The sequence below is a fragment of the Gobio gobio genome, assembly GCF_949357685.1.
Source record: "Gobio gobio genome assembly, chromosome: 24".
NCBI lineage: Eukaryota > Metazoa > Chordata > Actinopteri > Cypriniformes > Gobionidae > Gobio > Gobio gobio.
The window spans coordinates 42191938-42219845 of record NC_137120.1 but is presented as its reverse complement, the minus strand read 5'-3'; the positions used below and the strand labels follow the sequence as shown (position 1 = coordinate 42219845).

Genomic DNA, 27908 nt, shown 5'->3' with positions numbered 1-27908 from the left:
GAGTATTTGTTGTTCACACAAGTACAGTCATATTGTTGAAACTAAAATAAGGCAGTGTGTTCACTGGGATACTAACAGCAGTTGTGTGTGTGTGTGTGTGTGTGTGTGTGTCACTTCTCGTTACAGCACTGTCAAGTTCTGCGTCTGTTAAAGTTTCCCTCTGAAGACTCCGCACACACACGACAGGTAAGACTTCCCCAAACTGATATTACTGAACCCCAGTACTTCCTACATTTCTCAACTCATGTCCTAAACTGTGTTTCTGTGTTTGGGTGTGTTGTCCAACGGATGATGGTGTGTTCTTCAGTTGTAGATTTGCATTTTTCGTACAGTATAAATTAGGGATGCTCCGATCGATCGGCCGATAATCATATTTTATGACTCGATCGGTACTCACTAAACTTGGCCGATCTCACGAACCAATCGCAATTTGATGACATCAGCACGTGAGGACACATGTTTGGAAAATGACAAATGAGAAATCGTCAGAATCGGCATAAGCCAGGACACAAAATGACACAAAAAACATTGGATAATGTTTTCAAAAGTTATAAACGTTATTGCAAAAAATCGTATATCTCTGGAACACTAGGTGGCGCTGTTTTGAAACTTCTCAGGTACGTTCAGGACATGCTGTTCGTTTTTGTGCAAATATTTCAAATATTTTAAAAGATATTGCAATTTATGACAAAATGGCGGACACAGGGTTCATCCGATCCTGGCATATCCGGTATCCACAAGGAATCCATAGACACCAAGATTATGATTTTCTGACAGAAATAGCCATTTTCCATATCTCATAACCTGTAGGTGGCGCTGTTCCCAACTTTAGCATGGACCCTCAGATCATGGGTTCGATGAAGCGTACCAATTTTCGTTTCGATTGATCAAAGTTTGGCCGAGAGACAGCCTCAGAACCAATTTTGGGCTGACCTTGTTAAAGGTCCCATGGCATGGCATTTTTCTATTATTTTATAGTGTTTCCTGAGGTGTACTTATATTGTTAGTATGATTTTTACATCATAAAATGTCATAATTTAGAAATAAAAGGCATTTTTTCTATACTGCTGTTTGCCCTGTGGCTGACTGCCCTGCTTCAAGAGGCGTGTCTGCTGTGAGACTTCAGGAAAAACGCCCACTGTTGTGATTGGCTGACATCTTTGCATTTTAAATGAGCGGAGGGGGCGTGGTTTAACGAGGCACGAGCAGGCACGAGTCTGCCAGAGACAGATGGACCTGTGTTCACTTCACATCAGTTCTCTCAGCATGTCTCAGTTCAGGGTGAACTGTTGTAGTTACTAGAATATACTTCAGGTTATTAGTTTATTTCTAGTCAGAGGGGCTGTCACTCATGTCAGAAAGTTAGTAAATTATGGATCAGCGCTGACTCGAGACGCGAACCGTTTAGAACGATTCAGTCCGATTTGGTGAACTGGTTCGGTTCACTAAAAAGAACCGATTCAAAAGAATGATTCGTTCGCGAACAGGACATCACGGAGACGGAGCGATTGCTAACAAAGTTATTTATAGTAACTACTGAGTTATGAGAGCGTTGTCTGTCAGCGCGAGTTTATTGTGTTTGTATCTGAGAGTTCTGAATAAACACGAGTCCCAGTCACACCGAGTCCTCTTCATCATTATTCTACCAACTTTGTAACACATGCAATGTACCATTACAGCGAGATGAACGAGTTAGTAAGTTTGATTAAAGCATTATTTCTAGATATGTTCCAATCATATGAATAGCGTCAGTGATGCGCATTGAGTAACTTACACAGCGCAAACAAAGACACAACAGCTGTAATCGAATGTAATCCAGTTTATTGTGGGGAAAGCTGGCTAGCCTAGCCGGATACCCTCACGCTTACCCCCCTTCTGCTTAATCTCACGCCGCGTTTGGTGCCTCCGCTGTGGGCCAGATGCAGTACTGGGGGTCGGGGATGTTGAAGGCCGAGCTTCGGCGTGTGTGAGGTTTATCTCTAAAGATGTTACTGCTGATGTTAAACAGAAAAGACTGTATGCACATTTTAGAACAGATAGACGCGACGAGGACGTACAAAAACACTGACTCACAAGATAGAAAACACGAAAACACCGTTCTGTCGGGAGAGAGAGAAGCCGCAGCGTGTGCACGAATAATAAATAATTAGCTACACATTAGAAATCAATGATCACAGATCAGAAGGAACTGAAGAAAGACTTCTGTTTTCATTTGTACATCCAAACACTGAGAAACTGCCAGTTCACTCGTTCACAAGTAACGTTAATGATCTCGAGTGTTTGCATGGGCGTGGCAGATTCTCTGGGCGGGGGAAAGGGAGGAAACCGTGCCTGCTTGGACGTCAAACCAGGAGGCTTCAGGATTGGCTAGTCTGGCCTGTCATTTTCTCAAAGGCAGAGAGAGACAGCCAGAACTCGGGTTTACACCGATCAACATTTCTATCCACTTGGGGACAATATTCAGGCTAGGGGAACTCATATTAATGTTGAAATACCTCATAAAATGAAAATTTCATGCCATGGGACCTTTAAGTTCGCAACATCATAACTTTTTTTTTTCCAGAAGGACAAAAAATTCTGTCCTGTAATTTCTATTCAGCTCAGTCCAAAGATCAAGTTTTGTGAGAATTGGACATATTTTAAAAGAGGAGCAGCAAAAAAACTGAATACTGTACTTTTCAAAATGGCTGCCACTGTAATGGGTGGAGTTTTGATGTAAGATGATGATCAGCAGGATGAGAGGAATCAGGTGTACTTCATTTCTCTACCTCACAGGGTTCAAAAGTTATAACAGTTTCGATGTTGAATTTTGAACTGGTGATGGCGCTATAGACTTGGTTGTAGAGACTCCAAATTTGGTCCAATTACTATTGAGGATCATCTCTACAATGTTGCCAAATGTCATCATTTTCCTACTTACGGTTCATAGGGCTGCCATTGACTCCCATTTGGGAAGAATAATAAGAATAAGAAAAGCACCAGAGACCGGGCTCGGCCCCTAATGACTTTCATTTTCTCGCTGTGGTGCTTCGGGAGTTCATGTTTTATCTGGAAAAAGTTTAAGCGTGATCAGAGAGCTTACAAATCAGTGAAGCATTGGAATCGGAGCATCCCTAGTATAAATGTGATGGTACATTGTTTATAAAACTTAACTACTCCCATTTAATTTGACTGTTGTGTGTGTTTTCTTGCACTGTTGTGAGTGAAGTGTCTCTTTTGGTACAAAGGTCATGGCATGAATGTAAATATGTCGGTCTGTAGTATCAGCTCATTTTCCTACTTGTGTCCTGACAGACCGCAGAACAAGCTTTTCGACACATCCTCAACATCGTGGATTATAGTAAATATGTCATGAAGCCTTTGTTGGGGGAGAAATACGTCCACAGTGGAGTAAGTTACAGTTGCAGACGTTTGTGTACATGAATACATGATGTTGCTTTAACACGAGCTGTGATGATGATGATAATGGTGTGATTGTGTCCAGGAGGTGGTCAAGCTACCGCTGGACTTTGTGAGGCAGCTTTCACTGAAGGTCCAGCAAGAACGACCTGGTACGGCTGACCCAACGTACATCTGCTGACTCTGAGAAAACACACTCAGATCACATTTACACTAAAATAATATAAATTACACACATTCCCTGCACCCTGTCATTGCTGTAATGCCCCCTAAAAACAACCGTGTATTATTAAAAAACTCATGTTTTACTTTATGATGGTATTTTTTAAATTGAGATTAATGGGAATTACAAAATAGAATATTCTGGTTCATTACGGCAATGACAATTTAACACAGGGGTGTCCCAAAGTCCGGCCCGCGGGTGATTTTCAAACGGCCGCGGTGTGTCTGTTTAAATATATTATATGTGGCCTCGCATAAATTACAAATCCTGCAGTTTCCCGATGTCAACACAAGGGGGCGGCTCTAGACTTTAGGGAAACATTAACACACCAAAAGCAGAACGAAACAGAGAAACTCGCAAACTCTGAACAAATGTGTTTACTGGCTGAGTGTCTCGATCACATGACCACTCAACAGCCAATGAGAAGCGTTTGAGTTCGTCTGCGGTACGAGCGGCACATCTCAGTGATTTAATTCAGTTTAAATCCAGATAAACTGCACTGACTTAATCAACAACACTAACGTGCAAATCAGCTGAGCCGCTTCAGTTAAAATACTTCACAAACAACACTTCACCAACATTTATTATTTGTTTACCGTGGTCACACTAACCGTAACCGTGGTAACACTAACTGTAATCAGGGTAACACTAACCGTAACCGTGGTAACACTACCTGTAATCAGGGTAACACTAACCGTAACCGTGGTAACACTAACTGTAATCAGGGTAACACTAACCGTAACCGTGGTAACACTAACTGTAATCAGGGTAACACTAACCGTAACCGTGGTAACACTAACTGTAATCAGGGTAACACTAACCGTAACCGTGGTAACACTACCTGTAATCAGGGTAACACTAACCGTAACCGTGGTAACACTAACTGTAATCAGGGTAACACTAACCGTAACCGTGGTAACACTAACTGTAATCAGGGTAACACTAACCGTAACCGTGGTAACACTAACTGTAATCAGGGTAACACTAACCGTAACCGTGGTAACACTAACTGTAATCAGGGTAACACTAACCGTAACCATGGTAATTTGTCAGAAATGTAGGTTAATATCTAATTTTATTTTATTTTTAATGTAGACATGTATTAAATGAGTAATAAAGGCCAAATTACAGATTATTTTTGTCATAAACTTGCAGTTTTGTGCGTTTGTATGTATATGTTTATAGATATCATAAAGACATTCTAGATATAGAAATAATATTTTTTACTTTTTGCCTCGTGTGCACTGCTAAACATGCTCTTATTTAGTGTTTTAGTCGTTTCTAGTCTAAATATCTAAAAACTCTTAAATCAAGATGCTCTTACTAGATCAGTGAAATGACTGAAGATATTTTGTCTTGTTTTCTGGAAAATAAAATGAAATTGAAGTGAGTTTTTGCTTAAAACAAACAAAATGATCTGCCAATGGGGTCAGAACAATAATCTTGCTTCAGTCCCAAACAGAAACCAGATTATTTTTCTAATCCATTGGCAGATCATTTAGTTTGTTTCAAGCAAAAACTCAATTCATTTTGATTTTTTCCCCAGGAATCAAGAGAAAATATGTAATTTTCCTTAGTAAAAGCATCTTGATGTAAGAATTTTTAGATATTTGGACTGGAAAAAAGACAGAAGTACTAAATAAGAAAAGTATTTTTTGCAGTGTGGCTTTACCTGTGCTGATCTCAATAGAGCTCTTGTTAAATTTTAATAAGAATAAAGTTCTAACTCACTAATAATATTTAAATTTCACCCATTAAAACTTTCTGGTTGATGAAAGTTTTCCAGATATTGTTAAATATCTATAAATGCACATCTGTGTCTCATCACAAGCTACTGTCAGCTCAAGCTTTCGTCAAATCTGTCATGTTTACAATAAACAAACATGTTTTATAGAAATATAATAGATATAATAGAGAAGGAACCACAACCTCCAATCTGACCCCTTTAGATGAGTCTGGACACCTCTGGATTAGAGGAAATATGCTTGATTGCACTGCAGATAAGCTTAAATTGTGTATTTTGGTGAGTTGAGTGTGTTTTGCGGAGTGTGTTTGTTGTTGATGTGAAGGTGTGTGTGTGTGTGTGCGATGCGGTGATGTTGTGTAACTCTGATCTGTCCTTCTGCAGAACTGCGCTGTGATAAGGTCATGGACACATTCAGTGGGTGTGGCTTATGCCTTCCTAACCTGACCCAGCTCCCTCTGCTGCACCTCCGAGACCAGCGGCCGCCCATCTGTGTGGAGATTAAGGTGAACTCCACTTCCACAGACACACCAACACCACTGTGTGCTTACCTCAAGGGGGAGTTTACACTCAAAATGGCCGTTATCATTTGTATACCCACATTATAAAGTAATCACATTGAGACTAGTGTGCCAAAAGCAGTGAGTGTGTGGCATGTCTTATCTCGTCTGGTCAGTGAACTCTTTCTGTCCTCATGCCATTAGTGTGTAGACACTGGGCTTGGGGATCGCTTGGGCTTTTTCCGATACCAGTGCCAAACCGATACTTTTAAAACTGTACCAGTGTGTAAATCGATACTTTAAAAAAAAAAAAGCCACAAAACGAAGTGGATGAGATTAAAGAATGGCTTTTTATTTTTTATTTAAAACAATTTATTATAAGTTTAAAGTATACTAAGGGTTTTTTTCTGGGTCTTCAGTGGTGGCTGACAGACATGGTCATCCACACACACACGCACACAAACACGCGCGCACACACACACACGCACGCGCACACACACGTAGGCGCACGCACACGCGCACACACATGCACACAAACACGCACGCACACGCGCGCACGCACACACAAACACACACGCACGCGCACACACGCACGCACACACGTGAACGCGCACACACACACACACAAACACGCACACGCACACACGCACACAAACACGCACAGACACACGCACACGCGCGCACACATGCACAGACACACACACACAGACGCGCACACGCACGCACGCGCGCACACACACACACGCGCACAAACACACGCACGCACGCGCACAAACACACGCACGCACGCGCACACACACGTACGCACACACACACGCACACAAACACGCACACACACACACAAACACGCACGCATGCGCACACACGCATACTCACACGTGCACGCGCACGCACGCACGCACGCACACAAACACGCACGCGCGCGCACATGCACAAACATGCACAGACACACACACAGACGCGCACACGCACGCACGCGCACACACGCACAGACACACACACACACACAGTAAAAAAGTCCCCTACCCACGTGATCTACAAGTGCAATACTGACAATACATTTGAAATAAATTCAAAGAAAGTTTGTAATTTTTGCTTATCTTATTTTGATACCTTGATGTTTGTTTTTGTTCCTCATTTTTACACTATTTACCGATTAATTGTTTTGGTATATAATCATGTCAATATTAAAAAAATGAACAAATAGCCTAATTTTCTGCCATATACAATTTCATAAAATGATCAGCTAGCTGATAACAACTGTGTTCTGGGTTCACCTCACTCCAGTCTAAACTAAATGATTTAAAGGTTATTTATTTTACTACACATTGTGAACATCATAAGCTGAAAGACTGTGGATTCTTCAAACTAACTCTTAATATCCACTCCTGCTAAAGTGGGTAAGCACACTTGTGTTCTCATTTCAGATGTTCAGAGTAAATGATTAAACTGATTGGTGAGTTCAGTGTTGGACTGATCAGTCGTTAAATGATTCGGTTCAAAGGAGTCATTAGGTGGCGAATCGGACATTAGCAGACGCAGTGTGTGTGAATCCCGTCTGTTAGAACATCGCGGAAGATGTCAACACACAGAAAACACTTCATAACCGGAGAGGATTTGTTTCCCGTTTATTGAAAGTATGCTTTATGTCAGCTGATTAGAGAAGAGTCAACGTTTTTTGAGCTAAATTCACCCGCAGCGGTAATTAAAGGAAAACATCGTCTGATAGCGCCACGTGCAACATGGATTCGGTCTTCCGACATTTTGATTTTGATTAACGTAATATGTGAAATATTAGAAATGCTGATTTTGCAGACAGAGAGCGTGAGGAGCTCTGATCGTTCTCTCTGTCACTCATCTACTACATCACTCATAAATCACAATAACTCATCAAATAAGGCTTTGGCGGGACAAACATTTGTTTTGACAGCCGTCAAAAAAATTTCAACGTAGGAAAAACCCTGATACTTATTTTCCGTCGATCTTAGCACACGATGAACTACAGAAGAGTCACGTTTTAAAGAGAAATATCAACACTCTTTGGTCATTGCTGAACGAGATGCTAACGGTCTAATCAGATTCAATGATCTATGCTAAGCTATGCTAAAAGCAACAGACCCGAATGGACTCAGACTCGACTGTTTAACTCTAGGGGAGTTGAAAAATGAGTTTTCTAAAACCAAGCTTTGACTCTCATATAAAACAAGAAGTGTTTTTCTCAGGGGTCAGTTTCTCATAAGCGTCCGCTCTTAGGGAAGTAAAGCACAGCAGCTGAATGACTCAGAGTCTATTTGTGTAGAATTCAATCACATGGTCAGTCACACAAACGGGAAGGTGGCGTGAACCCGATCTGAAGGGCGTGCGTGTGTGTGTGTGTGTGTGTGTGTGTGTGTGTGTGTGTGTGTGTGTGTGTGTGTGTGTGTGTTTACTAGGGATGCAACAATACAGTTAGACCACGGTTCAACACACACCTCGGTTTTTAACCACAGTTTCGGTTCGGTTCTGATGGCTTGTCACATCAGGTTTTTGTTATTCTATTCTTAGGCGACAGGAACAGCAAGAGGTTTAGGAGAAAAAAGACTATTTTATTGCAATAAAGAATTGAAAAACCTTATTTAAACTTAAAACTTTACTTAAAAAAAAAAACCCTTGTACACATTCCTAGTGTACTGTATAATATAAAATAAATGTATATAAAGATTTACACTGGCAGCTCAGAGCTGTACAGCAGCATTTAAGTATGAAATTGAATGAATGAATGTAAAAATAAAACACTACACAGACTTCACTATAAAATATACACTGATTCTTCTATCAGTCAAGAGCAGAGAGTGATTTCTCTTTGTCTTTTGTTGTTGTATTAACATTAAAGGGATAGTTCTCTCAAAAATGAAAATTCTGTCATGGAGAAATGAATACAGGTTTGGAGCAACATTAGAGTGAGTAAATAATGACATAATTTTAGAGGTGAACTGTCCCTTTAAGGACGGCGTGTTCACTATAGGCTGCGCTGCTGTCAATTAAAGACCTGCACACATCTAATATACACACACACACGATTTTACTTTCACTTTAGACATAACCGACTGTGTTTATGTTAACCTTGTGTGTATTTGACAGTATTAGCGCAGTGAGACGACTACTTAGTCCACTAATCACGTGTTTGACAGGCGTTTAGTGCGCACGCTCGGAAAAGCTCATGTTAAACCGTGCACGCGAATGAAACCGGCAAGGCTTTAAAACTCATGCAAATAATGAGCTTTGGTGATTGTGAATAACTCTAGTGTCCTGTGAGTATAACTCTACCACTGACCTGTGATGTAAATGTATGTCGTTGTTCAGTATTGGGATGGAGGCAAATGATAGAATTTGTAGAAAAATAATTAATTAAATGCAAAACCGAAAAACTGCAATTCACAAGCACGTATTGAACCGTGAATGCCGTACCGAACGCTTCAATATTATATTGAGAATTGTGGCATCCCTAGTGTTTACTGTGTAATGAGATGCAGAGATATATAACAACATATTTTTTCCTTCTTTTCCAGCCAAAATGTGGATTTCTCCCCTTCTCACGACATATAACCAAGGAATGTAAACGCAAAGTCTGCCGGTTCTGCATGCATCAGCATTACAAGGTACAGACAATCACAGGCCGGCCACTAAAGTCACCAAGTCCAGCGAGTGTGTGTGTGTGTGTGTGTGTGTGTGTGTGTGTGTGTGTGTGTGTGTGTGTGTGTGTGTGTGTGTGTGTGTGTGTGTGTGTGTGTGTGTGTGTGTGTGTGTGTGTGTGTGTGTGTGTGTGTGTGTGTGTGTGTGTGTGTGTGTGGGAAACGTCAGGAGAGGATCAGCATTGAGCGACTGGTGTGCTTGACGGAAACTGCAGTTTTCTCTAACGTTGTTCTCTTACAGTTAGCCAATGGGAAGTGGAAGCGATTGAGCAGATATTGCCCCCTGGATCTGTTTTCAGGGTGAGTCAGAGCTGATGGTTCGACCTTTAGCCAGCATTAACACATCAGATTCACCAAACCAGTGACCTTTGATAAAACCACCAATGAGAAACACCATTTTGACTCACCTTTCCACTGTGAAACCGGCCCTATTACCCATAATGCACTGAAGGAAAGCTCCAGAAGGATCACGATCCCTAGAATCTCTCAGCGTGTTAATTATTGTCTGTCTCTCTTTCCTTCATTGTTTGCACGTGTGTGTGTCGTCTTTCTCAAAGCGGATGTTCTCTTCCAGGAGCAAACAGAGGATGTACATCGCCTTGAAGAACCTGTTAGAGGAACCACAGAACAACTTGAAGATCTTTAAGGTCAATATAAACTTCAAGTGTTGTTAAAGCTGCAGTATGTAAGATTTTCTTCAGTATAATATCCAAACACCTCTAGACCAGCAGTGAGTGCTCAATATCCCAAATGTGTCCGACTATTTGTAAATGAGATGATATTATAGAAAAGAGATGATGATATAGTGTGAGGGCGTGGCAAATTTAGTTTTAGTCATATTTTAGTCGCCTGAATTGTTTTTAGTTTTAGTCTAGTTTTAGTCTCCTAAAATCTCATGAGTTTAGTTCAATTGTAACACATTAAGCATTTAAGCGTCACATAACCGACTGACACTCAAACTGACATTTGGACATTATTTTGTTTTTGACATTAAAAATTTACTTTTGTTTGTTTTTTAAAAACATCTATATAGTTTAATAGGAGAAATATCAACACTCTTTGGTCATTTTTGAGCGAGATGCTAACGGTCTAATCAGATTCAATGATCTATGCTAAGCTATGCTAACAGTGCTAGCGGAGATCGGCTAAATGGATTAGAAAACGCTCAAACTCAACTATAGGGGTGTTGGAGAATGAGCAGAAATAGTGGCGTTCCTTTAACACTGAGCAAATGTTATGTTGCATTTATCCTGGAACTTGGAAAGTAGGACCACTAAAAATATTTTGAACTGGTTTACTGGTCTTCACTAGATGTTTTTAGAGGGATTCTAGCCACTTTTTAACTGGAAAGCTAGCTGATTACCATATTAGTAGTGTTGTAGTACTCGAGACCGGTCTTAAGAACATTTTTTGATGGATTTAGAGGACTCTGGATTTTATCTGAAGACCAGTCAAGACCACAACTGGGATATCACTAAATCACCAGTGCATTGTCTGATTTAACATCATTAATGTGATTTTGATGTAAAAGTTACAGCTTAAAATGCAATCAATAACTTCTGTGTAATGTGATTTATTTTGTTACTGTGCTGCCGGGTTCAAAATCAATGCAGCATTGTCTCAAAAATGCCCAAAATTAATATAAATGCCCACAAAATTCTGATATTTAGTTTTTTTTTATATAACATAGAATATAATTAAGCAATATCACAAAAGCAAGAGAGCGGTTTTCATGAATATAAGCGTGATCGCAAATTATATTGATTAACACAAATGTTCAATAAACAAGAAGTGGATATTAATTGAAATTTTAAACTGTGTCTTTGCTAATTCTGTAATGTTTCGTTATTAAATTAATCAGATGCTTTGAACAAATCGGTTGAATAAAGGTGACCGTTAAATAATGTTAAATGAATCTGAACATTATTTATGCAGGTGTAATTAAACCAGTTCAGATGCAGCTTCTGTGCCGTGAGTTTTATTGTTAGTGATTTGATTGGAAGCAGTGCTATAGTGTCTTACTATTCTAATTGTGTTTAATTATTCAATATAAGTCATTTCTCAGACAGTAGATGTGGATCTTTTAGATGAATTTAAGGAGTTCTGGACTGGTCTTGGTTTAGGTGGTCTTGACTACAACACTACATATTGATCTGGATCATAGACTGTAAATAAAGATGGCCGCCAATGTCCCACTATGAACTTGCATCAGCGTGATGATAACTACCTAAAATGACAAACGATCTTTGTAAAATAGTGTAATTTGATTGTTTAGTTTCTCGATTACATGGCGAGGTTTATGATCTATACTGTGAGCCGCCACCAGGGGGCGATGGAGACGCGTCTGCTTCAGTTTTTAGCACACTGTAAATCGCTTACACCCCTCAGCCCAGCAAACCAGATGCTTATTTTACAACTTTGATAAAAGAATATTAAAATGTAGCTAAAAGAAGGTTAGCTTGATTACAACCCCAAATCAGAAAAAGTTGGGACAGTATGGAAAACGCAAAAAAAAAAAAAAAAGAAGGGATTTCTAAATTTACTTTGACTTGTATTTCATTGCAGACAATATGAACACAAAATATTTCATGTTTTGTCTGGTCAACTTCATGTCATTTGTAAATATGCATCCTTTCCTGTCATTCAGACCTGCAACACATTTCAAGAAAAGTTGGGACAGGAGCAATTTAGGGCTAGTAATGAGGTAAAATGGTTCAATAATGATGTGATTTGAAACAGGTGATGTCAACAGGTGATTGTAATTATGATTTGGTACAAAAGCAGCATCCAAGAAAGGTCTAATCCTTTAGGAGCAAAGATGGGCCGAGGATCGCCAGTTTGCCAACAAATACGTGAGAAAATTATTGAAATGTTTAAAAACAATGTTCCTCAAAGATTTGGATATTTCACATTCAACAGTGCATAACATAATTAAAAGATTCAAGGAATCTGGAGGAATTTCAGTGAGTAAAGGACAAGGGCAACATTTTCCATACTGTCCCAAGTTTTTCTGATTTGGGGTTGTAGAAAAGGTTGCATTAATGTTTTGTTTCTGTGTTTTTTTCAGGGTGGGGAGTTGATATTTAGCTGTAAGGATGACGCCAAGCAGCAACCCGACTTGAATGATCTGATTCAGCACCTCTGGCCTTATTTCCCCCATTATAACGGCCACCAGCGGGGCAAAGCCGTCCTGAACGAGTTCATCCAGGTGATCTGCTCCGCCCTGCTGAGCGGCGGGGACTCGAACCGCTCGGGGGAGCCCAGGAAGATGTCGGAGAGCAGGCACTGTGAAGCCAGCCCCTTCCCCAGAGACCTGCTCCGCAACGGTGAGGCCTTGACCAGCTAACTAATGAAGGAGAGCTAAACTCTCACACACACCTCAGAGCCAGAGCCTAGTCTCAGACCCGCCACTGCTAACTAATGAAGGAGAGCTAAACTCTCTCACTCACACCTCAGAGCCAGAGCCTAGTCTCAGACCCGCCACTGCTAACTAATGAAGGAGAGCTAAACTCACTCACACCTCAGAGCCAGAGCCTAGTCTCAGACCCGCCACTGCTAACTAATGAAGGAGAGCTAAACTCTCTCACACCTCAGAGCCAGAGCCTAGTCTCAGACCCGCCACTGCTAACTAATGAAGGAGAGCTAAACTCTCACACACCTCAGAGCCAGAGCCTAGTCTCAGACCCGCCACTGCTAACTAATGAAGGAGAGCTAAACTCTCTCACACCTCAGAGCCAGAGCCTAGTCTCAGACCCGCCACTGCTAACTAATGAAGGAGAGCTAAACTCTCTCACACACCTCAGAGCCAGAGCCTAGTCTCAGACCCGCCACTGCTAACTACTGAAGGAGAGCTAAACTCTCTCACACCTCAGAGCCGGAGCCTAGTCTCAGACCCGCCACTGCTAACTAATGAAGGAGAGCTAAACTCTCTCACACCTCAGAGCCAGAGCCTAGTCTCAGACCCGCCACTGCTAACTAATGAAGGAGAGCTAAACTCTCACACACCTCAGAGCCAGAGCCTAGTCTCAGACCCGCCACTGCTAACTAATGAAGGAGAGCTAAACTCTCTCACACCTCAGAGCCGGAGCCTAGTCTCAGACCTGCCACTGCTAACTAATGAAGGAGAGCTAAACTCTCACTCAGAGCCAGAGCCTAGTCTCAGACCCGCCACTGCTAACTAATGAAGGAGAGCTAAACTCTCTCACACCTCAGAGCCAGAGCCTAGTCTCAGACCCGCCACTGCTAACTAATGAAGGAGAGCTAAACTCTCACACACCTCAGAGCCAGAGCCTAGTCTCAGACCCGCCACTGCTAACTAATGAAGGAGAGCTAAACTCTCTCACACCTCAGAGCCAGAGCCTAGTCTCAGACCCGCCACTGCTAACTAATGAAGGAGAGCTAAACTCTCTCACACACCTCAGAGCCAGAGCCTAGTCTCAGACCCGCCACTGCTAACTACTGAAGGAGAGCTAAACTCTCTCACACCTCAGAGCCGGAGCCTAGTCTCAGACCCGCCACTGCTAACTAATGAAGGAGAGCTAAACTCTCTCACACCTCAGAGCCAGAGCCTAGTCTCAGACCCGCCACTGCTAACTAATGAAGGAGAGCTAAACTCTCACACACCTCAGAGCCAGAGCCTAGTCTCAGACCCGCCACTGCTAACTAATGAAGGAGAGCTAAACTCTCTCACACCTCAGAGCCAGAGCCTAGTCTCAGACCCGCCACTGCTAACTAATGAAGGAGAGCTAAACTCTCTCATACCTCAGAGCCAGAGCCTAGTCTCAGACCCGCCACTGCTAACTAATGAAGGAGAGCTAAACTCTCTCACACCTCAGAGCCAGAGCCTAGTCTCAGACCCGCCACTGCTAACTAATGAAGGAGAGCTAAACTCTCACACACCTCAGAGCCAGAGCCTAGTCTCAGACCCGCCACTGCTAACTAATGAAGGAGAGCTAAACTCTCTCACACCTCAGAGCCAGAGCCTAGTCTCAGACCCGCCACTGCTAACTAATGAAGGAGAGCTAAACTCTCTCACACACCTCAGAGCCAGAGCCTAGTCTCAGACCCGCCACTGCTAACTAATGAAGGAGAGCTAAACTCTCACACACCTCAGAGCCAGAGCCTAGTCTCAGACCCGCCACTGCTAACTAATGAAGGAGAGCTAAACTCTCACACACCTCAGAGCCGGAGCCTAGTCTCAGACCCGCCACTGCTAACTACTGAAGGAGAGCTAAACTCTCTCATACCTCAGAGCCAGAGCCTAGTCTCAGACCCGCCACTGCTAACTAATGAAGGAGAGCTAAACTCTCTCGTACCTCAGAGCCAGAGCCTAGTCTCAGACCCGCCACTGCTAACTAATGAAGGAGAGCTAAACTCTCACACACCTCAGAGCCAGAGCCTAGTCTCAGACCTGCCACTGCTAACTAATGAAGGAGAGCTAAACTCTCACACACCTCAGAGCCAGAGCCTAGTCTCAGACCCGCCACTGCTAACTAATGAAGGAGAGCTAAACTCTCACACACCTCAGAGCCAGAGCCTAGTCTCAGACCCGCCACTGCTAACTACTGAAGGAGAGCTAAACTCTCTCATACCTCAGAGCCAGAGCCTAGTCTCAGACCCGCCACTGCTAACTAATGAAGGAGAGCTAAACTCTCTCACACACCTCAGAGCCAGAGCCTAGTCTCAGACCCGCCACTGCTAACTACTGAAGGAGAGCTAAACTCTCTCACACCTCAGAGCCAGAGCCTAGTCTCAGACCCGCCACTGCTAACTAATGAAGGAGAGCTAAACTCTCTCACACACCTCAGAGCCAGAGCCTAGTCTCAGACCCGCCACTGCTAACTAATGAAGGAGAGCTAAACTCTCACACACCTCAGAGCCAGAGCCTAGTCTCAGACCCGCCACTGCTAACTAATGAAGGAGAGCTAAACTCTCACACACCTCAGAGCCAGAGCCTAGTCTCAGACCCGCCACTGCTAACTAATGAAGGAGAGCTAAACTCTCTCATACCTCAGAGCCAGAGCCTAGTCTCAGACCTGCCACTGCTAACTAATGAAGGAGAGCTAAACTCTCTCACACACCTCAGAGCCAGAGCCTAGTCTCAGACCCGCCACTGCTAACTAATGAAGGAGAGCTAAACTCTCTCATACCTCAGAGCCAGAGCCTAGTCTCAGACCCGCCACTGCTAACTAATGAAGGAGAGCTAAACTCTCTCACACACCTCAGAGCCAGAGCCTAGTCTCAGACCCGCCACTGCTAACTAATGAAGGAGAGCTAAACTCTCACACACCTCAGAGCCGGAGCCTAGTCTCAGACCCGCCACTGCTAACTAATGAAGGAGAGCTAAACTCTCTCACACCTCAGAGCCAGAGCCTAGTCTCAGACCCGCCACTGCTAACTAATGAAGGAGAGCTAAACTCTCTCACACCTCAGAGCCGGAGCCTAGTCTCAGACCCGCCACTGCTAACTAATGAAGGAGAGCTAAACTCTCTCACACCTCAGAGCCAGAGCCTAGTCTCAGACCCGCCACTGCTAACTAATGAAGGAGAGCTAAACTCTCTCACACCTCAGAGCCAGAGCCTAGTCTCAGACCCGCCACTGCTAACTAATGAAGGAGAGCTAAACTCTCTCACACACCTCAGAGCCGGAGCCTAGTCTCAGACCCGCCACTGCTAACTAATGAAGGAGAGCTAAACTCTCTCATACCTCAGAGCCAGAGCCTAGTCTCAGACCCGCCACTGCTAACTAATGAAGGAGAGCTAAACTCTCACACACACCTCAGAGCCAGAGCCTAGTCTCAGACCCGCCACTGCTAACTAATGAAGGAGAGCTAAACTCTCTCACACACCTCAGAGCCGGAGCCTAGTCTCAGACCCGCCACTGCTAACTAATGAAGGAGAGCTAAACTCTCTCACACCTCAGAGCCAGAGCCTAGTCTCAGACCCGCCACTGCTAACTAATGAAGGAGAGCTAAACTCTCACACACCTCAGAGCCGGAGCCTAGTCTCAGACCCGCCACTGCTAACTAATGAAGGAGAGCTAAACTCTCACACACACCTCAGAGCCAGAGCCTAGTCTCAGACCCGCCACTGCTAACTAATGAAGGAGAGCTAAACTCTCTCACACACCTCAGAGCCAGAGCCTAGTCTCAGACCCGCCACTGCTAACTAATGAAGGAGAGCTAAACTCTCACACACCTCAGAGCCAGAGCCTAGTCTCAGACCCGCCACTGCTAACTAATGAAGGAGAGCTAAACTCTCTCACACACCTCAGAGCCAGAGCCTAGTCTCAGACCCGCCACTGCTAACTAATGAAGGAGAACTAAACTCTCTCATACCTCAGAGCCAGAGCCTAGTCTCAGACCCGCCACTGCTAACTAATGAAGGAGAGCTAAACTCTCTCACACACCTCAGAGCCAGAGCCTAGTCTCAGACCCGCCACTGCTAACTAATGAAGGAGAGCTAAACTCTCTCACACCTCAGAGCCAGAGCCTAGTCTCAGACCCGCCACTGCTAACTAATGAAGGAGAGCTAAACTCTCACACACCTCAGAGCCAGAGCCTAGTCTCAGACCCGCCACTGCTAACTAATGAAGGAGAGCTAAACTCTCTCATACCTCAGAGCCAGAGCCTAGTCTCAGACCCGCCACTGCTAACTAATGAAGGAGAGCTAAACTCTCTCACACACCTCAGAGCCAGAGCCTAGTCTCAGACCCGCCACTGCTAACTAATGAAGGAGAGCTAAACTCTCTCTCACACCTCAGAGCCAGAGCCTAGTCTCAGACCCGCCACTGCTAACTAATGAAGGAGAGCTAAACTCTCTCACACACCTCAGAGCCAGAGCCTAGTCTCAGACCCGCCACTGCTAACTAATGAAGGAGAGCTAAACTCTCTCACACCTCAGAGCCGGAGCCTAGTCTCAGACCCGCCACTGCTAACTAATGAAGGAGAGCTAAACTCTCACACACCTCAGAGCCGGAGCCTAGTCTCAGACCCGCCACTGCTAACTAATGAAGGAGAGCTAAACTCTCTCACACACCTCAGAGCCAGAGCCTAGTCTCAGACCCGCCACTGCTAACTAATGAAGGAGAGCTAAACTCTCACACACCTCAGAGCCGGAGCCTAGTCTCAGACCCGCCACTGCTAACTAATGAAGGAGAGCTAAACTCTCACACACCTCAGAGCCGGAGCCTAGTCTCAGACCCGCCACTGCTAACTAATGAAGGAGAGCTAAACTCTCTCACACCTCAGAGCCAGAGCCTAGTCTCAGACCCGCCACTGCTAACTAATGAAGGAGAGCTAAACTCTCACACACCTCAGAGCCGGAGCCTAGTCTCAGACCCGCCACTGCTAACTAATGAAGGAGAGCTAAACTCTCACACACACCTCAGAGCCAGAGCCTAGTCTCAGACCCGCCACTGCTAACTAATGAAGGAGAGCTAAACTCTCTCTCACACCTCAGAGCCAGAGCCTAGTCTCAGACCCGCCACTGCTAACTACTGAAGGAGAGCTAAACTCTCTCACACCTCAGAGCCAGAGCCTAGTCTCAGACCGCTTCCCAAAGCACAGCTCTGGACCAGCAGAAGTGCTTCTTAAGCAGCAGAAGGGGGGCAACGATATATCGCGATACATATACACGTGACGAGTAGGGTTGGGTACCGAACTCAGCACTTTTAAGGGCATCAACTGAATTACGCCGGTACTAGGGATGGCTCGATACCACAATGTTGCCTTCGGTACGGAACCACAATCTAATACCGAAATTAAATCGATACCGCACAGGGTCTGAATTTTGATGCGGGTATTGCGCATAATTTTACTCACTCTGGCAAGTTTTGGGTTTATGAAGCGGAAAATTACCGCAAATGTTTATTATTAAATTAATCAACAAAGATTATCACATCAATCAGTCATTTGGAAACTTTTTTTGTAAGTAATTTCAGCATTACTGCGCGTCTCCATTCTCTCAAAATCAGCAAACTGCTTCTGGCTTCAAAAGACATCGCACCTGCGCTATAAAGCATCTGCGCGCTCAGATTCAACACTTTCGCTTCCGTTTCGGGAGCTGACGGAAATCACTGCCCACGTCTCTTTAAACCTCGCCAATCTGAACATGCAAGCGATTTTATAGCATTCCATAATACATATGGGACGAGAGCTCTGAGAGAGTTTTCTTTGCGCTCATGCCAACAACAAACACACACACACACACACACACACACACACACACAAGCCTAAAGAGCTCGCGCATTCCAAATTAAGTTTTTTTCCTCAGTCAAATACACACAAAATGATGTCAAATGTCAATCTTTAGTGAGTAGTCGCATAAACACAGTCGGTTATGTCTTTCGCGGATGTAAATAGTGCAATAGTGTGCGTGCAAATATTATGAAATCTAAACGTCACTGGTTGAAACAAACGCTGGAGATTTCTTTATATTTAAACGATACGATCTTATGTATGTGCGTTAATCAGTGTTAAAAGAAAAATGTCTAAATTAGATCGTTAGAATGATGCCCTCACCTGTCGATCTCTTAATGTCTTCAGTCAGGAATTAAGTGACGATGCTTGGCAAGGTTTGATGGTTCTTCAGCAGTTTTATAAGCAAAGTAATTCCAAATTTCACGTCTACTCCTCTCTTTATTAATGAGTTTTGTGCGTGTTGAGTGAGATTCAACTGCTGTATTCATTTTGTTCTGTTGCCACATTTGCCGGTTTCGCGTCAGTTTGGGTAGCGCACTGCCACCTAGCGGTGAACTTCGGAACAGCAGCATATACCGAAATGAGCAAAATCATGATATCGTACCGTTTGACATAAAATATATACCGGTATTTTTCCAGTACCGGTATACCGCACATCCCTAGTCGGTACTACCAAGTACCGATTCACATTAAATCAATCAGTACCAAATTTCGGTACCTGAGAACACATCTGGTGATATAGACGAGTGTCTGTGAATATTAAACCGTGAAAAGACTATTTAAATACTGGTCCTGCGTGTCTCTGTGCGAATGAATGCGGTGGAAGCACAGTTTACCACACACACACACACACACACACTCACTATCACTACAACGGTCGCGTGTTTCCGTCTCTGCTTCTCATATGAGGACATGAACGCATGAACGTCATCTCCAGAGCCACTGAGAGTCACTTTAAGAGCATTTCACCGTTTCATTTGAGAAAAACTACTGTCATATCATAAACACAGAAACTCAAAGGAACGTCAACACCTCAAAATAAACGTCCGGTTTATCTTGACAAATACATCACAGTAGAATTTAGATACGTCTCAATTAATAATACCAACACAAATGTAATAATATTAATCAAAACTTTATTTTTTAAGTAATAAATACATTTTTCTGTTTTAATGTTTTAATTTTAACCGTATAAAGCTCAGTTGTTCAGTGACAAAAAAGTTAGTTAAATTAAAAGATAAATTAAATGAATGTCTTATGTCTTCAGTTGATTACCGTAAAATACACAGCACAATTTGTGGGAAATATTTTCATAGAAATGAAAATAAAAATAATAAAATAATATGGTTGTTTTTATGAATTAAGTTGAAGTAGCTAGTAGCCTACTATAGTAAATATTACAGTAATCAAACACCACAGACATTGGCAGACAGAGAGCAGGGCAGCTCTGGCATAATGTCTAGAACACTTCTATACATGACTTACAGGTTCTTTATAGTTATTAAAGTAAATCCCTAAAGTACCGAAAAAAGGTACCGTTGCGTACCGGTTAAAATGTGAACGGTTCCCGACCCTAGTGACGATATGTATCGCTGATGGAAACGATATGATTGGCGAGTTGTTTTATCCGAGGCTCTTCACGAGCGATGGCTTAATCCAGACTCATCTAAAGGGGTCAGATTGGAGGTTGTGGTTCCTTCTCTATTATATCTATTATATTTCTATAAAACATGTTTGTTTATTGTAAACATGACAGATTTGACGAAAGCTTGAGCTGACAGTAGCTTGTGATGAGACACAGATGTGCATTTATAGATATTTAACAATATCTGGAAAACTTTCATCAACCAGAAAGTTTTAATGGGTGAAATTTAAATATTATTAGTGAGTTAGAACTTTATTCTTATTAAAATTTAATAAGTGCTCTATTGAGATCAGCACAGGTAAAGCCACACTGCTAAACATGCATTATTTAGTGTTTTCGTCTAGTCCAAATATCTAAAAATTCTTAAATCAAGATGCTTTGACTAAGGGAAATTACATATTTTCTCTTGATTCCAGGGGAAAAAATCAAAATGAATTGAGTTTTTGCTTGAAACAAACTAAATGATCTGCCAATGGATTAGAAAAATAATCTGGTTTCTGTTTGGGACTGAAGCAAGATTATTGTTCTGACCCCATTGGCAGATATATTTGCTAGTTTTAAGCAAAAACTCACTTCAATTTCATTTTATTTTCCAGAAAACAAGACAAAATATCTTCAGTCATTTCACTGATCTAGTAAAAGCATCTTGATTTAAGAGTTTTTAGATATTTAGACTAGAAACGACTAAAACACTAAATAAGAGCATGTTTAGCAGTGCACACGAGGCAAAAAGTAAAAAATATTATTTCTATATCTAGAATGTCTTTATGATATCTATAAACATATCAATACAAACGCACAAAACTGCAAGTTTATGACAAAAATATTCTGTAATTTGGCCTTTATTACTCATTTAATACATGTCTACATTAAAAATAAAATAAAATTAGATATTAACCTACATTTCTGATAAATTACCACGGTTACAGTTCGTGTTACCCTGATTACAGTTCGTGTTACCACGGTTACGGTTAGTGTTACCACGGTTACACGGTTAAATAACTGAGAGATGTGCCGCTCGTACCGCAGACCTCTGGGCCGAACTCGAGCGCTTCTCATTGGCTGTTGAGTGGTCATGTGATCGAGACACTCAGCCAGTAAACACATTTGTTCAGAGTTTGCGAGTTTCTCTGTTTCGTTCTGCTTTTGGTGTGTTAATGTTTCCCTAAAGTCTAGAGCCGCCCCCTTGTGTTGACATCGGGAAACTGCGTCTGGTGTGAACGCATCATTAGCCTCTCATTATTCAGGACATGTAGGCCAAAAAGTTAGGCTACGTTTCGAGAGCGAGAGAGAGAGTGAGAGAGAGTGAGATGGCCAGAGAACTAAACAAAAATGGCCGTTAGGATACACCGATCTCTCCACGTCGTAGCGTAACTTGTGACATCACGTCCTGTTTTGGGTTGGTTCACATGTCTTTGGTCTGTGTTGTGTTCATATATCAGTGGAACCGCACCAGAGTTGGTCTGGAAGTGGACTGAGACCCGTCTCTTTAGCGTCTCCGCTTGTTTGGGCTCCAGGGTTGGGAACCGCACTAACCCAGCCATCGCACCAGGGGGCGCTATAACCCCACCACACATGAGCAGTGCAGACACAGCCTGAGCCTGGCTCTGTGGCCGCTCTCTAGCCGAGGCTAACCGGCTCTCAGAACTAGCACCGCTTCATTCTGCTGGAAAAGGGGATCACATTAGCCCAAGTGCTGTGTAGTGACTGTTGGAGTAAACTACATTGAGCTTTAAGGCCAGATTATTGCTGATATATATGACAGTAACTGTAAACCTCATTTGCATATCTTCCCAGGTAACCACGGCCTCCCGAAAGACAGCGTCCTTTCTAAAATCCTCCAAGTGCAGATGCTGGATAACCTGGACATTGAGGGAATCTACCCTCTGTTCAAGCGTGTGGAGCAGTATCTGGAGGAGTTCCCCAAGGAGAGGTGACCCTTGACCCTTCAGCTGACCCCACTGGACTTCTCGTCCATTTTTAAAAAGTGTTCCCTTCATCTCAGGGCCATGAGACTCTGGGACTTTAACTAAATAATCTAAACATGCACACAAAATCTGGCCTTGATTTGGTTGTTCTAAAGGTGTGTAAAAAATGTTTTACCGTTTAAGTCCCTCGGGGTCAGATTGACCCCACATTGAAAATGAATGAAAAATGTTTTCACTTTTTTTGTCAAAAAAAAAGAACTAAATCCAGTATAAATCTGAAAATTTCTACATTTATATCAAGATCTGGTCCTAGAGCATAAACACAAAGTGTGACTGCAACAGAGAGCATTTTTATAGAAACTGGCAAATAAAATCAACAAAACTGGCATAAATCTGAAAAAAATTCCATACATAAATGAAGGACAAATACTAGAGCACAAATGGAACAGTCATGAGAAAGAGAGAGAAAAGGGCAAATAAAAGAAAGATGAACGGCAGCTTAACTTCTGCTTCCCTCTGGACCTCTAGTGGATAATGTGGTCATTGCACTCTCTCTTTCTCTTTAACTATAATTCCTAAAGTTTTTCCACAAACCTACAGATGGCGGTATTCTATCCCTGACACACAGAGCAATGTCCAAAAACTATTTATATTTATTTAAGATCATCATTCAAGTGATTTTTTCATAAAGAAATAATTTTTAATGAGCCAATTTATGACATAGTTAAGTATTTGTGTAGTAAATAGGTAAAAAACTACCAAATACCCACAAAAACACAGCATAAATGTATAGTTGAGAAGTAAATTAAAAAAATGATATATAGTTTTCCATGTAAAAAATGTATATTTCCTTATGCAATCGCTCTGTAAAAGTTTGGGGTCTATCTGAGCACAAGGGACTCAAACGTAAACCCTGAGGGACGATTAAGGGTTCAGAGTTTCAGATCCACACTTCTATCTACACCAGAGGCTCTGGAACATGTACAGAAAACAGAATCACAACATGTTAGAATACATCACAGTCTCCTGGAAGATGATATGAACACTAGGGGGCGCAAAAGACGTGTGTGTGTGTGTGTTAGTTAATGTAGTAATGAGGCACTGCAGCCACATGGGGCTCCTCATTGGCCACCTCATCTTGATGATCATGTGATCATGTCCCCCAGGAGCCGGCTGCAGATCGATGGGCCGTATAACGAGGGCTTCATGGACTCAGTGAAGACTGGCCCGGCTGAGGATGATGGGTCGGTGGAATATGCAGTCGGGAAGGTGAGACTGATCATGAGTTTAGGTCGACATGTACAGCTTGGGTTTCACCTTTTAAAAATTATTATTTGGATTGTGATGTTGTTTTGGTGACAATTAAGAATCTTCCCACCCTACATTTTTTTTTTGTGTTCATTATAAAAATTGTGTTTTATATACACCGATCAGGCATAACATTATGAACACCTAATATTGTGTTGGTCCCACATCGAGCGTGGACTCCACTGAAGGTGTGGTATCTGGCAGCAAGATGTTAGCAGCAGATCCTTTAAGTCCTGTAAGTTGTGCGGCAGGGCCTCCATGGATCGGACTTGTTTGCTCGATTGGATTGAGATCTGGGGAATTTGTGCTCCTCAAAGCATTTCTGAAGCGTTTGTGCTGTGTGGCGGCGCATAATTTCCTCTTTAATTACTTTCAAACGAATGTTTATTTTTTTGATCGTTATTAGCCTATTTTTAATGAAAATACAACAACAATAAAATGGTACAATACATTTTTTTTTACTTTTGTTTAAAAAAAAAACCCAGAATAAGACAGATTATCATAAATCTACTAAAGAGCTCTAGAATGTTTAGTAGCAACAGTATTGGGCATCGAGAACCGGTTCCTACTTGAAATCATTATAAAAATACAGATTATTTTCTTTCTTTTCGTTTCTTTGTTGGAATCCGATCATAATGTTAATGTTTGTCAATTTGTGACATTTTAAATTTGTTTATATATATTTATATACACTCACCTAAAGGATTATTAGGAACACCTGTTCAATTTCTTATTAATGTAATTATCTAATCGACCAATCACATGGCAGTGTCTTCAATGCATTTAGGGGTGTGGTCCTGGTCAAGACAATCTCCTGAACTCCACACTGAATGTCGGAATGGGAAAGAAAGGAGATTTAAGCTATTTTGAGCGTGGCATGGTTGTTGGTGCCAGACGAGCCGGTCTGAGTATTTCACAATCTGCTCAGTTACTGGGATTTTCACGCACAACCATTTCTAGGGTTTACAAAGAATGGTGTGAAAAGGGAAACACATCCAGTATGCGGCAGTCCTGTGGGAGAAAATGCCTTGTTGATGCTAGAGGTCAGAGGTCATGGGCCGACTGATTCAAGCTGATAGAAGAGCAACTTTGACTGAAATAACCACTCGTTACAACCGAGGTCTGCAGCAAAGCATTTGTGAAGCCACAACACACACAACCTTGAGGCGGATGGGCTACAACAGCAGAAGACCCCACCGGGTACCACTCATCTCCACTACAAAGAGGAAAAAGAGGCGACAATTTGCACCAGCTCACCAAAATTGGACAGTTGAAGACTGGAAAAATGTTGCCTGGTCTGATGAGTCTGGATTTCTGTTGAGACATTCAGATGGTAGAGTCAGAATTTGGCGTAAACAGAATGAGAACATGGATCCATCATGCCTTGTTCCCACTGTGCAGGCTGGTGGTGGTGGTGTAATGGTGTGGGGGATGTTTTCTTGGCACACTTTAGGCCCCTTAGTGCCAATTGGGCATGGTTTAAATGCCACGGCCTACCTGAGCATTGTTTCTGACCATGTCCATCCCTTTATGAGCACCATGTCCCCATCCTCTGATGGCTACTTCCAGCAGGATAATGCACCGTCACAAATCTCCATCAACTGCAGATGCTCTCCTATCAATATGGGCCAACATTTCTAAAGAATGCTCTCAGCTCCTTGTTGAGTCAATGCCACGTAGAATTAAGGCAGTTCTGAAGGCCAAAGGGTCAAACACAGTATTAGTGTGTGTTCCTAATAATCCTTTAGGTGAGTGTATATCCGGCTCACTTATTTATTTATTTATTTGGGAGGGGGCCAAAATTGTTGCACTGGGTAGTTGCGCCCCTGCTTCTAACGCATCAACTCTGAGGACAACATGTTCACTTGCAGCCTAATGTCTCCCAGATCATCAGTGTTATGAGGTTAGGCCTGATCGGGGTATATGTTTTAAACTGTGCAGATTTGAACTTCTCCCGCTTCTCATCTCTTCCCAGGTCCATCAGTATCGAGTCGCGATGACCGCCAAAGACTGCTCCATCATGATCACCTTCGCCCCCTGTGAAGAAGACGAGTACGTTTGTCTCCGCTCTCTAGCGAACGCTTCACCTCCCTCTTCCTCTTCTTCACCTCCCTCTTCCTCTTCTTCTCCTCCCTCTGCCTCTTCTTCACCTCCCTCTGCCTCTTCTTCTCCTCCCTCTGCCTCTGCTTCTCCTCCCTCTTCTTCTTCTTCTCCTCCCTCTGCCTCTTCTTCTCCTCCCTCTTCTTCTTCTTCTCCTCCCTCTTCTTCTTCTTCTCCTCCCTCTGCCTCTTCTTCTCCTCCCTCTTCTTCTTCTTCACCTCCCTCTGCCTCTTCTTCTCCTCCCTCTGCCTCTGCTTCTCCTCCCTCTGCCTCTTCTTCTCATCCCTCTTCTTCTTCTTCACCTCCCTCTGCCTCTGCTTCTCCTCCCTCTGCCTCTTCTTCTCCTCCCTCTGCCTCTTCTTCACCTCCCTCTGCCTCTTCTTCACCTCCCTCTTCCTCTTCTTCTCCTCCCTCTGCCTCTGCTTCTCCTCCCTCTTCCTCTTCTTCTCCTCCCTCTGCCTCTGCTTCTCCTCCCTCTGCCTCTTCTTCACCTCCCTCTTCTTCTTCTTCTCCTCCCTCTGCCTCTTCTTCTCCTCCCTCTGCCTCTGCTTCTCCTCCCTCTGCCTCTTCTTCACCTCCCTCTGCCTCTGCTTCTCCTCCCTCTGCCTCTTCTTCACCTCCCTCTTCTTCTTCTTCTCCTCCCTCTGCCTCTTCTTCACCTCCCTCTTCCTCTTCTTCTCCTCCCTCTGCCTCTGCTTCTCCTCCCTCTGCCTCTTCTTCACCTCCCTCTTCTTCTTCTTCACCTCCCTCTTCTTCTTCTTCTCCTCCCTCTGCCTCTTCTTCACCTCCCTCTGCCTCTTCTTCACCTCCCTCTTCCTCTTCTTCTCCTCCCTCTGCCTCTTCTTCTCCTCCCTCTGCCTCTTCTTCACCTCCCTCTTCTTCTTCTTCTCCTCCCTCTGCCTCTTCTTCTCCTCCCTCTGCCTCTTCTTCACCTCCCTCTTCCTCTTCTTCTCCTCCCTCTGCCTCTGCTTCTCCTCCCTCTGCCTCTTCTTCACCTCCCTCTGCCTCTTCTTCTCCTCCCTCTACCTCTTCTTCACCTCCCTCTTCTTCTTCTTCACCTCCCTCTTCCTCTTCTTCTCCTCCCTCTGCCTCTTCTTCTCCTCCCTCTGCCTCTTCTTCTCCTCCCTCTGCCTCTTCTTCACCTCCCTCTTCCTCTTCTTCTCCTCCCTCTGCCTCTTCTTCTCCTCCCTCTGCCTCTTCTTCTCCTCCCTCTTCCTCTTCTTCTCCTCCCTCTGCCTCTTCTTCTCCTCCCTCTGCTTCTGCTTCTCCTCCCTCTTCTTCTTCTTCACCTCCCTCTTCTTCTTCTTCTCCTCCCTCTGCCTCTTCTTCACCTCCCTCTGCCTCTTCTTCACCTCCCTCTGCCTCTTCTTCTCCTCCCTCTTCTTCTTCTTCACCTCCCTCTTCTTCTTCTTCTCCTCCCTCTGCCTCTTCTTCACCTCCCTCTGCCTCTTCTTCTCCTCCCTCTGCCTCTTCTTCTCCTCCCTCTTCTTCTTCTTCACCTCCCTCTTCTTCTTCTTCTCCTCCCTCTGCCTCTTCTTCACCTCCCTCTGCCTCTTCTTCTCCTCCCTCTGCCTCTGCTTCTCCTCCCTCTGCCTCTTCTTCTCCTCCCTCTGCCTCTTCTTCTCCTCCCTCTTCCTCTTCTTCTCCTCCCTCTGCCTCTTCTTCACCTCCCTCTGCCTCTTCTTCTCCTCCCTCTGCCTCTGCTTCTCCTCCCTCTGCCTCTTCTTCTCCTCCCTCTGCCTCTTCTTCTCCTCCCTCTTCCTCTTCTTCTCCTCCCTCTGCCTCTTCTTCTCCTCCCTCTGCCTCTTCTTCACCTCCCTCTTCCTCTTCTTCTCCTCCCTCTGCCTCTTCTTCTCCTCCCTCTGCCTCTTCTTCTCCTCCCTCTTCCTCTTCTTCTCCTCCCTCTGCCTCTTCTTCTCCTCCCTCTGCTTCTGCTTCTCCTCCCTCTTCTTCTTCTTCTCCTCCCTCTGCCTCTTCTTCTCCTCCCTCTGCTTCTTCTTCTCCTCCCTCTTCTTCTTCTTCACCTCCCTCTTCTTCTTCTTCTCCTCCCTCTGCCTCTTCTTCACCTCCCTCTGCCTCTTCTTCTCCTCCCTCTGCCTCTGCTTCTCCTCCCTCTGCCTCTTCTTCTCCTCCCTCTGCCTCTTCTTCTCCTCCCTCTTCCTCTTCTTCTCCTCCCTCTGCCTCTTCTTCT

General features: G+C 43.6%; 2 protein-coding genes across 2 annotated transcripts in view; both read left to right on the top strand.

Moving 5' to 3' along the window:
* Positions 1 to 27908, top strand: part of LOC307120889 (uncharacterized protein) — a 678898-nt gene that overhangs the window by 208941 nt on the left and 442049 nt on the right. The window lies entirely within an intron of this gene.
* ippk (inositol 1,3,4,5,6-pentakisphosphate 2-kinase) overlaps positions 1 to 27908 on the top strand; it is a 45856-nt gene that overhangs the window by 11888 nt on the left and 6060 nt on the right. Inside the window, exons 2-12 of the mRNA XM_079808076.1 lie at positions 127 to 186; positions 3295 to 3390; positions 3485 to 3551; positions 5751 to 5872; positions 9415 to 9504; positions 9779 to 9837; positions 10112 to 10184; positions 12605 to 12863; positions 22179 to 22314; positions 23476 to 23578; positions 25593 to 25669. Coding sequence (XP_079664202.1) covers positions 127 to 186; positions 3295 to 3390; positions 3485 to 3551; positions 5751 to 5872; positions 9415 to 9504; positions 9779 to 9837; positions 10112 to 10184; positions 12605 to 12863; positions 22179 to 22314; positions 23476 to 23578; positions 25593 to 25669 — 1142 coding nt within the window. The remainder of the gene's footprint in view (positions 1 to 126; positions 187 to 3294; positions 3391 to 3484; positions 3552 to 5750; positions 5873 to 9414; positions 9505 to 9778; positions 9838 to 10111; positions 10185 to 12604; positions 12864 to 22178; positions 22315 to 23475; positions 23579 to 25592; positions 25670 to 27908) is intronic.